This window comes from Rhinopithecus roxellana, chromosome 21 (genome assembly GCF_007565055.1).
Source record: "Rhinopithecus roxellana isolate Shanxi Qingling chromosome 21, ASM756505v1, whole genome shotgun sequence".
Lineage (NCBI taxonomy): Eukaryota > Metazoa > Chordata > Mammalia > Primates > Cercopithecidae > Rhinopithecus > Rhinopithecus roxellana.
Window position 1 is genome coordinate 22776506 of NC_044569.1, and position 15558 is coordinate 22792063.

Genomic DNA, 15558 nt, shown 5'->3' on the forward strand with positions numbered 1-15558 from the left:
GAAGATCAAATGGGCCAACAGATATGGAATTTTTTTTTTTTTTTTTTTTTTTTTTGGAAACTTTAAAATCCTACGTAAAGGCAAGATACCACTGTCATTTTTTTCACCTGGAAAAAAAATTCTACGAAAACTGCCTTTCATAATTGAATTATTTCCTCAAATATACTTTTATTAACTGATAGTTAATAAAGATTTATTAGGGCCGGGCGCGGTGGCTCAAGCCTGTAATCCCAGCACTTTGGGAGGCCCAGACGGGCGGATCACGAGGTCAGGAGATCGAGACCATCCTGGCTAATACGGTGAAACCCCGTCTCTACTAAAAAAAAATACAGAAAAACTAGCCGGGCGAGGTGGCAGGCGCCTGTAGTCCCAGCTACTCGGGAGGCTGAGGCAGGAGAATGGCATAAACCCGGGGGGCGGAGCTTGCGGTGAGCTGAGATCCGGCCATTGCACTCCAGCCTGGGCGACAGAGCGAGACTCCATCTCAAAAAAAAAAAATTTATTACACGGTGAATTCTAACAAAAATAGAGTTTTTACCCAGACAATATTTTTTAACGTGAAATAAGAAAAAACACATATTTGTATAAGATCAGGTGAGGTGACTCATGCCTGTAATCTCAGTACTTTGGGAGGCTGAGGCAGGAGGATTGCTTGAAGCCAGGAGTTTGTGACCAGCCTGGGCAACAAAGTGAGATCCTGTCCCAACAAAAGATAAGACAAACATTATTTAGGTGTGGTGGCATGCACCGGTAGTCCCGGCTACTCAGGACACTGAGGTGGGAGGATCACTTGAGCCCAGGAGTTCGAGGCAGCAGTGAGCCGATATGGTGCCACTGCACTCCAGCCTGGGCAACACAGCAAGACCTCATCTCCAAAAACAAACAAATAAACAACAAACAAAAAAAAGAAAAAAGAAAAAAGCAGTTGTATATAACCAGAACAATGACCACATTCTTCTCAAATTATACAGAAAGAGCAGCAAAGCTGAGGAAGAAATGAGCCACGTTCTGAAGCACTCAGTCAATCATTACCTCTTCCAAAAAATCTCTCCACTCTAGTCCTAATCATTGTGCAAAGCTAGCAATTTCTTGCTGTTCCCACTACCATTCCTCTAGGTCAGGCACTTGATCTCTTGCCCGTTTGCTGAAAGAGCCTCCTATCTGGTCACTGATTTCTCCCCCGTCTCATTAACAGTCTGGAGTGGAGTCAGGGTGATATATCTGAAACAAACTCTTCCAGGGTGGGCCACCTCTAGCATCATCTTTCTGACCCATCCACTTGCACTCTCCACTCCAGCCAGGCTGAAAACTCTTCAGTTCCTGCAGTCCACCATGTGGCCGCTTGCCTCTGGCCTTTGTTCCCGAAGCTCTGCCTGGGGCCATACTTGGTTCCTCCCACCCACTTCACTACATTGATTCCTGCTCAGTCCCCTTCCTGGGAAGACTTCCTCGACTCCAATACATTTTAGAAAATTTAATTCCCATGCTGTGTATAATCGAAATGAAAAAAGTTATTTCTTGACATGTTAAAACATAACCATTCTGAATTGGATCATCATGCTTAATGAAGAAATTATTGAAGCATTTTAATTAAATTTCGTAAAATAAAAAATAAAACCAAACCAAAATATAAACATAGTTACTCATAACTAAATCATTAGTAAATATTTTTCTGATAATACTAGCCTAAACAAAAAATAAGAAAAATAAATAAAAAGGTATACATTTTGGAATGAGTGAAAGGAATTCATGAGCGAAAGCTTTATCTTGTATCAAAGGAACGTATCCCTCACTCCACAATTGCACCCCTTGAAAACCTATTTCATGGCATAATTTTCGTTCTATTACTAGAATGAAATAAAATCATGGAAATAAAACCAAAAAAAAAAAAAACGCCTGCACTGTTGCTGCATCTCTTCTCATAGCTTTAAACATGCTCTTCTGCGGTTGCTGTTGAACAGTCTTCACTCCCCCAGACCAAGCTTGTCCAACCCATGGTGGGCAGATGGCTTTGAATACAGCCCAACACAAATCTGTAAACTTTCTTAAAATATTATGATTTTGTGTGTGTGTGTATTTTTTTTTTTTTTTTTTAGCTCATCAGCTATCATTCGCGTTAGTGTATTTTACGTGTGACCCAAGACAGTTCTTCTTCTTCTTCCAATGTGGCCCAGGGAAGCCAAAAGATTGGACACCCCTGCCCCTAGACTATCAGCCATCCCCCTCTTGCTCTCACTTCCCACTTCTCCAGGCCCTGGCTCGATTTTTTTTAAAGTATGGTATAAATGAATAACTGATCTCTTGTTCTGTCTGCTTTAATCATGTGACTAGGTGCAAAAACACAATTAACCACTTAAAAACACAGAGATGCAAGCGGATCCTTTGCCATAACAATGAGCCCACTCTATCAATGTCCTGTCATGCCAAACAGGTAGAGAGGTTTTAAAGAAGAGTCAAGTATCCCAACTCATATTAAATCTCCCCATATTCTCCATATTTTAAAATCACTGGCTTAGTCACGGGTCATGCCCTTTAAGTATTCCGTACAAAAGGTATTTTCAAATTCCAATGACATGTACTTTCATCGGTTAACTTTTAATTGAGCCAAATATTAAATGTTCACATTAACCAGACAAAGCATTTTTAGCTACTGATTTGCAGTGACAGCTTGTGTTATTCTCACACACAGGCCAAGCATGAAATAGAAAACTAATAACCCCTTAACTGTATTCTCAAAGTATCATTTATGGGAAAGAAAACTACATTCAAAGGAAACTTGTGCAATGGCTGTCATTTTTTTTCCCCTGAGCCACAAGCTGTTACAAAGCAGGGGAGCTCATTTTCTCACAGATACGGACAAGCTCAAGAATCCCACTGTCACTGGATGTATTCATTAAGAAGGAATCTGGCAGCAGCACAGGGGACAGATACTTTGGAGAACAGGCCAATTATCTGGGTGTCCTTTATAATTTGAAGTTTCTGAATTCACTCATAGATAAGCCGCTTGAAGAGGGCCTGGCAATGGGAACATAATGCGCAGATGGCCACTGAAGAAACAAGAGGGAGGAAGGGAGGCTGGAAGAGAGAAGAGAATTTGCTTGTGGTTTCATTCATGGGGACAAATCTACAAGCTGACACATTCATCTTTTTTAAAAGCCCCCGGAGAAGTCTGGTCAAGCTTCATTACCAGTAAACATATCAAAATCTTTCTCAAACAGATGACAACTGATGAGCAACAATGCTTTGAGTTTGCTTCATGCCAAGGGATGAGGGTTCTCAAAATACAAATTCCATCAGTTGTTAAAACCACAGATAGGCTGTGATGCTGGCTTGAACCAGAATAGAGAACTTAGCCAAAAGCTGCCAGGCCAGTCGTCTTATGTGAGACATCCCAGGTGGTCTTCTTGTTGAGCAGCGTCTTTAGAAATGAAATCTTAGGTTCTCTCGCCTCTGGGAATGCTGAACTGTACTGACTTCCACCTTCAATTGGCTGCTTGTTTTTATGGGAGAAGAATGAGGGGACCATTTATCCTTGTGACTTTTATGCTGTACTTCTTTTTGTATTTGAGCTATAACACTGACCAGAGTTAAAATCCACCTTGCTCCCACTGTGAGAACCTTGGGCCAGCCCTGCTTTCTATAATGATAGAGTGATGAATAATCTCAGCCTTCAAAACCTTTTCAGTCTGGGTTAGGCTTGAGATATGAAACAAAAGGAATGAGAGCAACTAGGCATATGTACATAGACTGTGTGTCTACAACCTTTGTATAAACAGATAGAATGTGACAACCAACAGGCTGGTATCTATATTAGCCTTAAGGACGAATACATGTCAAATGTTTAATATAAAGCAAAATCTAGATTTCTCTTTAGGAATAAATGATATACTTTTTCAATTCAATGAAAAGGATGAAATCAAAACACTTAATAGTTATTTTTCTTCTTTCATTTCCCTTAAATATTAATGAACCTGTAGGATGGGACATTTCAGACACACACACAAACACACACTATAATAAAAGAAGTAAGAGAAAATTAGCTGCTTAGGATGAATTGCTCAAAATGCCTCTAACATAATCATTTTATTCATTCATTCAATAAACAATCATTGTGTGTGTCTATTACCTACTATGCCTGGTGCCAGGTTGAATTTAATAGAAGAAATATTTTATTAATAAGGAAGTCCCAGTGAGAAAGGACACCTTGATTTTGTAAGACCTAGAGTCACACATAGAGGATACTATTAGAACATTTGGAACAATACTAATTTGATTAAAGTTGAAGGATTCATTAAGTTGGCAAACTGGTAGTGGGAAGCCAAGCTTTGAATAGTAAAGCTTCAAGTTAACCACCTTAACCCAATCCATGCAAGTGCAAGTCTACCGATTACCTTTGGGAAAAGGTGGGGTGCAAACAGCAGTTGCAAACGAAGACAACATCAGCAGTAGCAGTTAGGACCACTTTGGGCAATGAAAGAAGGCAAAAGAGAAACCTACATGATTCGAGGGAAAGACATATTATGGTTCAGCCTCAATTTCTCTCTTGAGTGCCAGATCCTTATGTCTAAGCCTTACTGGGCATTTCCACTTGGATATCCTACTGGGAATGTCCAAAATGAAATTCATCACATGTACCCCACAAAGCAGTAACTGTTGTTATCTTTCCTTTCTCTCTGGAAGACTGTATCATTTTTTGAGCCAGTCAGAATGGCACTTGAGTCTTTATTCTTTCCCTCCATTATTCCTCATATTCGACCTGCTGTCTGTCCTTTGATTCTACACCTGCAGTAGGCCCACACCTGTCCTGTCCTTTCCATTCCAGGTGCTTCAGACCTCGCACCTGATCTCCCCATCCAGCTTCAGTCACTGTCAATCTTCCTCAAACCCACACATCCTGCCTTGTCTCAGAACCTTTGCAACATCCTTTCAACATCCCTGGTACAGTTAAATACAGCCATCCCTCGGTGACCTCAGGGGATTGGCTCTGGGAACCTCCATTGGATACCAAAATCTGAAGATGCTCAGGTCCCTGATATTAAATGAGTAGTACTTCCATATGCACATCCTCCTACATACTTTATTTATTTATTTATTTGTTGAGACAGTCTTGCTCTGTCCCCCAGGCTGGAGTACAGCGGCAAGATCTCGGCTCACTGCAACCTCTGCCTCCCAGGTTCAAGCAATCATCCTGCCTCAGCCTCCCGAGTAGCTGGGATTACAGGCACCCATCACCACACCTGGCTGATTTTTTTTATTTTTAGTAAAGGTGGGTTTTCACCATGTTGGCCAGGCTGGACTTGAACTCCTGACCTCAAGTGATCCACCCACCGTGGCCTCCCAAATTGCTGGGATTAAAGGCCTAAGCCACTGTGCCTGCCCTACCCCATATATTTCTGATCCACAGTTGGTTGAATCCATGGATGTGGAACCCAAAGATAGGGAGGGCTATATGTACGAGTTTCACAGCTTAGTATGCAGTGGTAAGTTCTCAAGACTATGGAGTTATCTAAGGAGAGTTCTCCATGTCCCAGTCAAATTAGACTCTCCACAATTCCCCCAAACACACCTCACACATTCATGCCTGCTTTGACACCTCCAGTTTCCACTACCCAGAAGACCCTCTCCCCATATCGCCAGCCTGTTCGCTAAAACTTGTCTCAAAATTATCTCCGACATGAAACTCTTCAGATATCACTGTAGCTGGGTTGGGCCTCTCTGTCTACTACACATTGTCCAGGATTACAGTGATTTGCATCCTTGTCTTGGTCCCCTACTGATTGGTAAGTTCCTTGAAGGCAAAAGTTATCTTAGACATTTTTTCGCTTCACTAAAGCACCTAGCATAGAGCTCTGCATGGAGTAGGGTCTCAATAAATGTTTTTTCAATGAAAAAAGTTAGTGTCCATGTTTTCCTAAATAACCAGATCCTGAAAACCCTCTCCATGACCATCCCTATCCTGGTTCCTGGGAACCCAGGGTTAAGTTTTGTGGACAATTGCTCATTTCCCTCAATTAGGACTTCTTCAAATCATTTTCTTCTTATACTATCACTTTAATGTTTAGTAAGTGGCTTTGTCTCCCTGTTCTTATAATTTTGTTATAAAATACCTCAAAACTTCTCTGTGTGTCTTCAGCGTGTGTATGTGTGTGTGTGTTTAAAGATGCTGGCAGGAATCCATAAAGGAAATGGCTAGGAGATAGACCTGAAATTTTACATCCAAAAATGCCAGTGCTGCCATCCTTTATGGACTCGCTTTTTTTTTTTTTTTTTTTCAAAAAGATAAATCTATTTAAAGCTGATGAAATAATTTGTACTTAATTTTATTCCTATTTTAATTGTAAATCAGATACCAATATATCTGAGATATAGCATTGAACTAAGAGGACTAAGTATGTGTCTCATGTTCTCTTAGAAAATTCTAATGCAGCTGAGAGGAATATTTGGCTGCAATTCAATTTCAGAGTTAATATAGAGATATAGCATTCATCATGTTGTAAAGCAGAAAAAAAAATCATCCTAGTTATCTGTTAAGGAGAGCTGGAAAAAGTCAAGAAAAGACAGCCTGCAACACTGATCCTTTGTTTGGTGCTCCAAGTATTAAAATTGGTAAACTCACCATATTCTGTTGCAGCTTAACTGTGTTTTCGACAGTTAAAAATAAAGAAATATAGTAACTGGATCTGTCACAAGAAAAGATGTATTGGTCTCAATGGAAAAAACCTCCCCTGAAAAATTAAAGCTTCACTTGACGCAGTGGGTTCTCGGGTTGTTTTTGGGAGACATGATAAAGGGCAGAGTGGAGTCAGTCATAAGTTTCTGACTCATTACATGGAAGCCCCAGAGAGCTGATTATTAACTAAAAATGGAATACGGTTCTATCCCTGAAGTTGTGAAGGCAAAACAAGAAGCAGAATGGAAACACAAATTTCCCCACTGACGCATGTGGCCCAAATGCGATGCTCAAGGGCAGGTGTCTTCCATGGTTAACCTGCTCATGGAATGTGGTTGATCGCCCGAGAAAATCACCCAAGTCACTCTCAGGATATTGCTACGAATGGTCATACCAGTATGTCGGGGAGATTCCCTTTCTCACATATTTAAAAGGGCGTTTGGGGAAGTAGTCCTTACCCTAAGCTATTTTAGTTTAGTTCGTCAAACATTTATTGAAGGCTCATGTATAGCCCCACTATAATCTTGCACTGGAGGAATCAAGGCAAGTACAAATTTTGCCAGCAGATACTATCTTTTCTCTGCACAGGTTCAAGTTTATAATCTCTGGAGGTAAAGGACAGTATCTGGTCACAGAATTTTGACCTGCCCAGCTGCCTGCAGCAAGTTTGGGGTGAGGGTTATCCTCTCACTCTGATTAGACTTCCCACTTCTGCTCCTTTTTGCTAGTATCTAAGCGCATTATGGTTTTCTTCAGGTAAATCCTACCCTTCACTAATTGGAAGTTAACAAGGAGCTAACACCTGAGAGGTCCCTCTCCGGTGGAATGATAAGACAGGTAGGGGATGGTCACGGGGGTGGTGGTGCCTATAAGGAAGTCCCATGGTTTGGAAGAGAGAGGAATAATCATTCCTTATTCACACCAAAGGACAAATGGGTGCATCTTTTGTCTGGCAAATGGAGGGCAGAGAAATAATGCCATGGAATATATAGAATTGGGCATATATCAGAACAAGTAACAATCTATTAAAAATATGTTTTTAAGTGAAAACAGCTTTGTTGGCATTTTGAAAGTTTTACAGTCTCCATTTAAATGAACAGGATCACAAGCCCAAAAAGTCGGAAGGCAAATGCCAGTGTTACAATGGACTGTGAATTTCTGTAACTAGCATCATAGTAGTGTCTAGATAAATAAAACAGTAATATAACCTCAAACCAAAGGAAAACAGAAGCTTGTTTTTCCCCTCCTCAAAGGAGGAGCCCCTGTTCTGGTTCAAAACCTACTTGTATTTTTTGGCATACAAAAGTTATTTAAGAAAGATAGTTCTTCAAATTACCCTGTTCCAGTCAGTCTAATCAGAGCCTTGATTGTCTTTTACTTAAAAAGAATTAATGAAATGCTTTAGAAATTGTAGACTGGTGTTTATTAAGTCTTCTTAGTATGCATAAATAGTGCTTAGTGGGTTAATATTTAACAAGGGAACTCCCCCTGCCTTTCAGTTCTCTTAAGCATATGTCTACGTTATACAGTATTTCTAAAAGTATCTACATTTGGCCCTATTTAAATTAGGCCTAATGCACACATGGACAGTCATATAGTCAGAAATAACATTCTTAGACCAAGATTGAAGTACATGCAAAATAAGTTATAGTTATTGGCTTTTTCCCTCTAAGTCTCTGAGTCTAGGATCATGCTTATCAGGCTGTACAGTAACTACGAGTTTATTAAGACACCTGCAACACTAGCCTGTGAGTTTATCCAGGGCAGAGGCAAAGCTCTTTTTCCCGTGCCTCCAACCTAACCCAGGACAGGACTCATGTAAGACTGGCAATCATATCTGTGGAATAACTAACTGTCTCAGTCCTTGGGTGATTTTCATCATTAATCCTGCTTAGACATCAAACATTAAGGTTGCTTAAGCCAAACCAAGAGGCATGAAAGAGAAACTTCATAGTGGGGTAAATTCACTGAGTAGTCTCCTACATGTAGTTGACAGAAAGGATGACCAGATTGAGGAGTTACTGTTATACCTGAATAAGGTGATATTAGATTACCTTAAAAAGGTTGAACAGAACCTTTGAATCTCAAATACCATATATCTCTGGGGGAAAAAGAAAACTTTCTACTTGTACACTACAAAGACAGTGTTGTTTTCTAGCACAAATGCACTTCTGCTGAGAAACTGCTTTGCTAAACTATTGCTGAGACATAATGAGTGACCTTAGAAAGGGGTGCGGAGGTACGTTGGTGGGAAGCACCATGGTTAACATGCAGACTACACACTCGCTCAAGAGTGGGCTTATCATCCCTCCAAACAGCGCAATAGGACTGGGAACAGAGATAAGAAAAAACTACAAGAATTTTGCTTGCTTTTTTTTTTTTTTTTTTAAATTTATGGCTTTCTGTTACCTGGTATGCTGTGTGGCCTGATAACATTTAAGTAATCTGAAATGTACCAGTTCAATCAAAGATTGCTAAAAAGGGCAATCCATTCTCATTAGAAAGTACACCTGAAAGTAACAGAATGCACAAAAGAAAGCCATGTTTTCAATGGACATTAAATAGCAACAAAGGCCCCAAAACAGAAAAGAGAACTCAGTTAACTATAAAATTTTATGAAGGTCCAGAAACAATCACACCACAGCACATGACTGAAAACTCTACGAGAAATAATGTGTTTTTTTCTACTAAATAAATTATTGAAAGGGTCATGTGATTCTTAAAGGCAGAAAGATGCACTTTCCCAGGAAAGTTCATCATGAAATATATTATTTAAGACTAGATCATCTTCAAGCTATTTTTAATCCTATCGTTTTGCTGCCAAAATTGGCCATAAGCAGCCAATCCTCAGACACTAGAAAAATGATGCTCTTTCGTGTAATTTGTACACTGGCATGAGAATGGTATTGCTTTCCAGTTAATCAAATGTTTTGCTGGATGTAGACTGCCTTGAGAAAGGAAAAACTGCTTGCTGACTAATCAAAAGGCAGCTGAACTCTACCAGGTGTGGAGAAGTTCCTATCTTCCTAAACCACCAACACCAAAAAATAAGTCGGATTACCATCTCGTCAATAGAATAAAGCCAATCTCCTACAATCTCTTGTCTGAATCATCTCATTCATCTGGTGGTCCATATCTCACTCTCTCCTAAGACACGAAGCTGAATGTCACCAAAGTTCTCAGTTTAGAGGGTCACTCACCATCACTTACCCAAAACTCAACCCCTTGCCTGCAAGAGTCTCTTTGTCTTAAAGAAGTTGCAAGGTCACTAAAGTCATTTACAGAATTTAAACTGTGTTATGAGGGGATAAAATAATAACTAACAGCTATTAAAAGAGCTAATTCTCTTGCCTTTAATTGAAGAAGAAAAGCTATCTTACTTTTTAATGGGACCAGTGATGCCAATATAAATTTTATAACTACTATGAAAAATATTCATGAGAAGACTGGGCTTATAGTTAATCTACCTGCTTGCTATCTCTCCTTCATCCCAATTTAGTCTTCCTTAAGTCAGATCACAATAGGGGACCTCTGGGAAACATTCAGTATTCCAAGTAACACTGTAGATCTTTAAGGCCACTGGAAGGGGACAATGCAGAATCCATCTCAGGTAGCAACTCTTCCTAAAAGATGCCACCAGGAACCAAGGATGGTAGCCAGCATCGCTAACTTTAATGTGCACACAAACCACATATTCTGACTCAGTAGTTCTGGGGTGGGAGCTGAGCTTTTGCATCTCTAAGAAGCTCCTGGGGATGCGTGTGCTACTGTCTATAAGCCACACTGAGCAGCAAGGTATCCATATTTTCTAGAATTGCTGCTCTCTCACTGCTTCCTCTGTCCTGCCTCTCTCTGGATGCCACACAATGCCTTATTCAGACCTAGGAATAAAGTCACACTCCACTCTACAGCCAATTACTTCTTTAGTCTTTCTTTAATTTGTAGTCTTCTGGGACAATCTGTCAGAGGCTGATCATTCCAAGGACCTGATTTCTCCATGTTACGGAACACAAAAGTCAAACAGATTGCCTCAGCCTCACAAGGTTCTGATCTTGTAGGAGCAGCAGCAAAGCAAAAGAAATGACTTGAAGTCTAAAGCCAGGAGCATTCAGTGTAGTATTCAGGAGATGGGCTGATCCACTGAGCTTGGGGACAGTGCAGATTATTGTCACATGTCAAGAAAATATGCTAGCTCTTTTCTGAAGCTTTACCATTAAGACTACTTTACACTATAAAATACAACATATTATTAGAGATGTAACCCCAATTGGTGTAAATTTGAAGAAAATCTGTCTGTATGCCAAATGCCTTAAATGACTGTTAGATTAATAATCACATTTGAAATGATAGGCAAATCATTTATCATTCTCAAACACTACCACTTCTATTCCAAAGTGTCCTATGAGTGCATTTCCTGGTATATACGTATTTTTTTCTCTAAATTCCATTGTTTTCCTATATAGTCACCATCTATGCATTGTTCTGAAAGCTATTACATATTTTACCATCAACCATCTGTGCTTCTACATGATTTATTTTTACTAGAAGCAGTTTTGTCAAAAAATTTTTATCATGTTCTATGGTGTGTCCTTGTGGTCTGGCATCATAAAATGTAGCCTCTACATTTATCAACCTCAGATACCTGTTGACCACAAAGATAGGTCTACTATGAAAACTCTGTTTCAAAAAAAGAAAACAGTGAGCCTTTACTTAAAAAGAAACTTCAGTTACATGAGATGGTAACACACTGAAATTCAGCAACAAATATCAAGGTTGTATCTTAATTTCTATCATAAACATGTGTCTCTGTTTCCCAGGTTTTTATTAACTTACTTGATAGACAGATACCAGTTACCACGTTGGATTTATTTCAACTAGAAAGAAAATTTTTAAATGTGAATTTTGCATAAAAATGTGAAATAGCAAAACTATTAAATCAGTTTTACTTTGGTTTAAAAGGATCCTTTTGGAGTCTGGAAGTCCCAACCTTTGTGGTTATAGTGATTAAAAATCAAACCACCTACTTAACCAAATATTTAACAAAAATATTCTTTTCACCCTTTAGTAAATTCTCCAGAATTACTAAACATCTGATAATGTGAGATGTCAACAAACAATTCGAGAAGAGCATTTAAATTTTAGAAATTTAAATTTTAGAAATTTAAATTGGGGCATTTTGATTAATCTTACTTTTAAACACCAAACAGTGGCATCAATATTTTGTCAACTTTGGTCAAATAAGATCAGATGTTCACATCAATCATCTACTTTTCTTGGCCTTTTCTCTATTTGGCCTCTTAATATGAGCACACTTTGTAAAATGTAATAAAAACATGTAGTGTGCTTCTTGACATCTAATCCACTTGCAGTCATTTCTAGGCTTTTTGCTCCTGTTAGGTCCTATAAAATAATGACATTAGTAATTCTCCCAAGAGGCTATAAAAGGAAGCACTGAATTGCATCCTGTTTTTCAAAGATAACTCTTCAGATTAAAACAAAAAGTGTAAAACAAACAAACAAAAAAAAACTTCAGACAAGAATACTTTTTCATAAATTCATCATTTTAGATATGAGATATAGATCTCCATTACAATCCTTGACTCTTAGGAACTGCACCACCAACCCCCGCAAAGAATCTCAGAAAAGTACAATTGTATGGTATAATGACAAAAGCTCTATCTAGCACAGTACCAGAAAAAGATCATCTCACAAATGTTCTTCAAAGCCACAGGTATCAATCACTTCAACTAAAGTCAGGGCATGAGAATCCACAGCTAAGAATCAATTCTTCTATATTTTACATAGATACCTACATGCAGATTTTTTCAGGAGATCACAAAATTAGGTCGATTCTAGGCTGTGAAAAACAACAGATTCTAGCATTCTAGCAAATTGGTAAATCATACACAAATTATAGAACACAAAGAATGCAACCGATGCAAATTATGTCACTGACGAGGTAGCAAAGCCATAGCCTAATACTCCTCAAGACACCTCATCACGCCCACTGGGAATATGGCACACACTGGAGATTCCAATCCAAGGACTTTGGAATGTCAACTTAGCTCTTTACAAACACAACTAAGCTTTCCAGGGAAAAAGACTTACATTGGTTTTCCTCTTTCAGAAAATTTTACCGAGTGATGATGCCCTTGGTTTTCTGTGGAGTCTATTCTAATTAGGTTGCTCTCAAATCTTAGTGTACAAGGGGCTTGTTTCAGAGGCGCTTGTTTGGGATGCAGACTATCAAGACCCAACCTGGTATCTGGTTCATAAGCAGTCCCTGAAACCTCCCTCTGATTCCAACAAGCTGCTCAAGCCAGGAAACGGTGGTCCTGGGGACTCCTGGACCTCCAGCTTGAGAAACACCGAAGGGGGTACCATTTACCACCACATCCCACTGGATTACAAACGCTGGATCTTTGGATCTCCATGACTAGCAAGCAAGTTAAAGACTTAGATGGCAGGCGTTATCGGTCAGGTGGGGAGGGAACGCTTTGTCCAGAGGAAGAGGTAGGGACGCCGGGAAGCAACAACCCTGATTTTATTTCGCTGGCTCCACAGCCTCCCCTTGCCCCAGGAGCCCACCCGCACTCCAACCCCCGCTCCTCGAACCTGTGGCCTCAGCCCAGACTCACATCACCAAGTGCACCTACCCAGCCTCCGTTATCCTGGATCCAAGTGTGCAGGTGCCGGTTCAGGTACTCAGTCATCCACAGGGCGATGTTGTCCACCAGGGGCGACATCTCCCGGTTGACGCTCTCCACACACATGACCCCACCGAACTCAAAGAAGGCCACAATCCTCCCCCAGTTCACCCCGTCCCTGAAGAGCTCCTCCACCACCGTGGCAAAGCGTCCCCGCGCGGTGAAGGGCGTCAGGTGCAGCTGGCTGGACATCTCGGCGAAGTCGCGGCGGTAGCGGCGGGAGAAGTCGTCACCGGCCTGGCGGAGGGTCAGGTGGACCACAGGTGGCACCGGGCTGAGCGCAGGCCCCGCGGCGGCGGCGGGGGCAGCCGGGGTCGGCAGCGGCGAGGTCCTGGCGACCGGGTCCCGGGACGCGGCGGGATGGGGCGTGTGCCCGGGCTGGGAGGAGAAGATGCCCGGTGCGGGGGCGGCCCCAGGGGTCGCGGCGCCCACATCTCCCGCATCCCACTCGTAGCCCCTCTGCGACAGCTTATAGTGGATGTACTTCATCACTATCTCCCGGTTATCGTACCCTGTTCTCCCAGCGTGCGCCATCCTTCCCAGAGGAAATGCAGCGGGGGCCAACGGCACCTCTCGCCCCAGCTCCCACCCCACGGCCCCCAAAGAAAGAAGAGGAGTTATAATCCAGCTATTTTATTGGATGTGCTTTGCATTCTTGGACGAGGGGGTGTCTTCAGTCACGCGGAACACTTGATTCTGGTGTTTCCCCCTTGGCATGAGATGCAGGAAATTTTTATTTCAATTCCTTTCGGGTCTTTATTTCATGAGGCACGTTATTATTAGTAAGTATTGTTAATATCAGTCTACTTCCTCCGTGATGCTGAAAGGTTAAAGAAAAAACAAACTAATAAGTAAAAAATCAGGTGCATTTCCCTGTATACACAGAGTGAAAGCAGGACATACACACTACAAGTAACACGGCTAAAAAGAATGTATTAAACTGCCTGGAAATTAAATTTACTCGAATGCACTTTAAGTAAAAAATCTCAAATGTTTCCATTGAAAGTTACATTAAACCAATTTCCTGTGCAGACAACTTACTTGTATTTTTTAAGAACAGCATGATCCTCTGTCAAGTTTCCTTTTTTGTAAAACCAAAACAAATGCATAAGGCAACGATCCCATCAATCCTCAGCACTCTTCTGTTATAGCTGCTTTGAAACTTCCCAATGAATCAGGAGTCGAGGGGGAGAGGGAGTAAAAATGAGGAGGATTTCCAGATCGATTCCCAGACTTCTGCTTCACAGAAATGTCAATCCGCAGGAATCCCAACCGGAGATCTCAAGAGCTCGAGAAAAAAAGGCAGCGGCGGCGGCAGATGAATTACAATTTTCAGTCCAGTATTCGCAGAAGTCCTGTGATGTTTTCCCCTTCTCGGCAATTTACACGCGCGCACACACGCGCGGGCACAGGCATGAATCTCTATCCACGGGACCGCTTCACGCCTCCCCAGGAGAGAGACAGGGGAGGGGGGACGCCGAAGGAGCCGGGAACGGGGGCAGGAATCCTCTTCTGATTAAACTCCGAACAGCAAATGCGTTTTCCGAAAAGCTGCTGGATAAATGAAGGCAGGACTCGCCTGGCCCGCCGGTGCCGAGCACTAGAAGCCCGCGCTGTGTGTGGTGCTGCGAGGGGTGGGGAGAAGGAGGTGGTGGGGGAGGGTTTTATTTTTTCCCTCTTTTCCTAAAAAGGATGACTGCTACGAAGTTCTCCCCCCTGGACCCCCTCTTCCGCTGCACCCCACCGGCGCACCCCGCCTCCGGGCTGCGCACCCTTTCTCCTCCTCCTGCTCCTGCGCGGCGGCGCTGGCGGCTGCCGCCTCCTGGAGCTCCCGCCGCGCAGCCCGCTCCGAGCGCTGACGGCCGCGGGCGGGGAGGGCCCGGCGCCCCTGCACCTTCGCTGGCAGCGGCGGCGGCGGCAGCGCGGCGGGGCCACGAAGAGCGGCGGGCCGGAGCGCGGCGGGCGGGCGGACGGCGCGGAGGGGCGGGCGCGGGAGGAAGGGGGCGGGCGCGGGGCGGGGGTGCCTGTCCTCTTACTTCATTCTCTGCACAGCCCGACCGGTTTCCTGTGCGTAACGTCACACGGTTCATTCAAAAAAAGAAGAAAGAAAGAGTCCTCCTCTGAGCCACCCGACCGCCCCCTCCGCCCCGCTCCCTGGCCCGGGTTAAAGGCGCCGCGGCC

General features: G+C 42.3%; 1 protein-coding gene across 5 annotated transcripts in view; it reads right to left on the reverse strand.

Moving 5' to 3' along the window:
• BCL2 (BCL2 apoptosis regulator) overlaps window positions 1-15291 on the reverse strand; it is an 84495-nt gene extending 69204 nt beyond the window's left edge. For 2 of the 5 annotated variants that reach the window (XM_030926038.1, XM_030926040.1), the window contains exons 1-2: window positions 14419-15289; window positions 13327-14197 (exon numbers count right to left, since the gene is read on the reverse strand). In XM_030926038.1, the coding sequence (XP_030781898.1) occupies window positions 13327-13911 (585 nt within the window). In that variant the 5' untranslated portion in view covers window positions 13912-14197; window positions 14419-15289. Of the gene's footprint in view, window positions 1-12217; window positions 14198-14418 lie in introns of those variants that run through there. The other 3 variants (XM_030926037.1, XM_030926041.1, XM_030926039.1) reach the window with 3 other exon arrangements.
• Window positions 15292-15558: the final 267 nt, after the last annotated feature.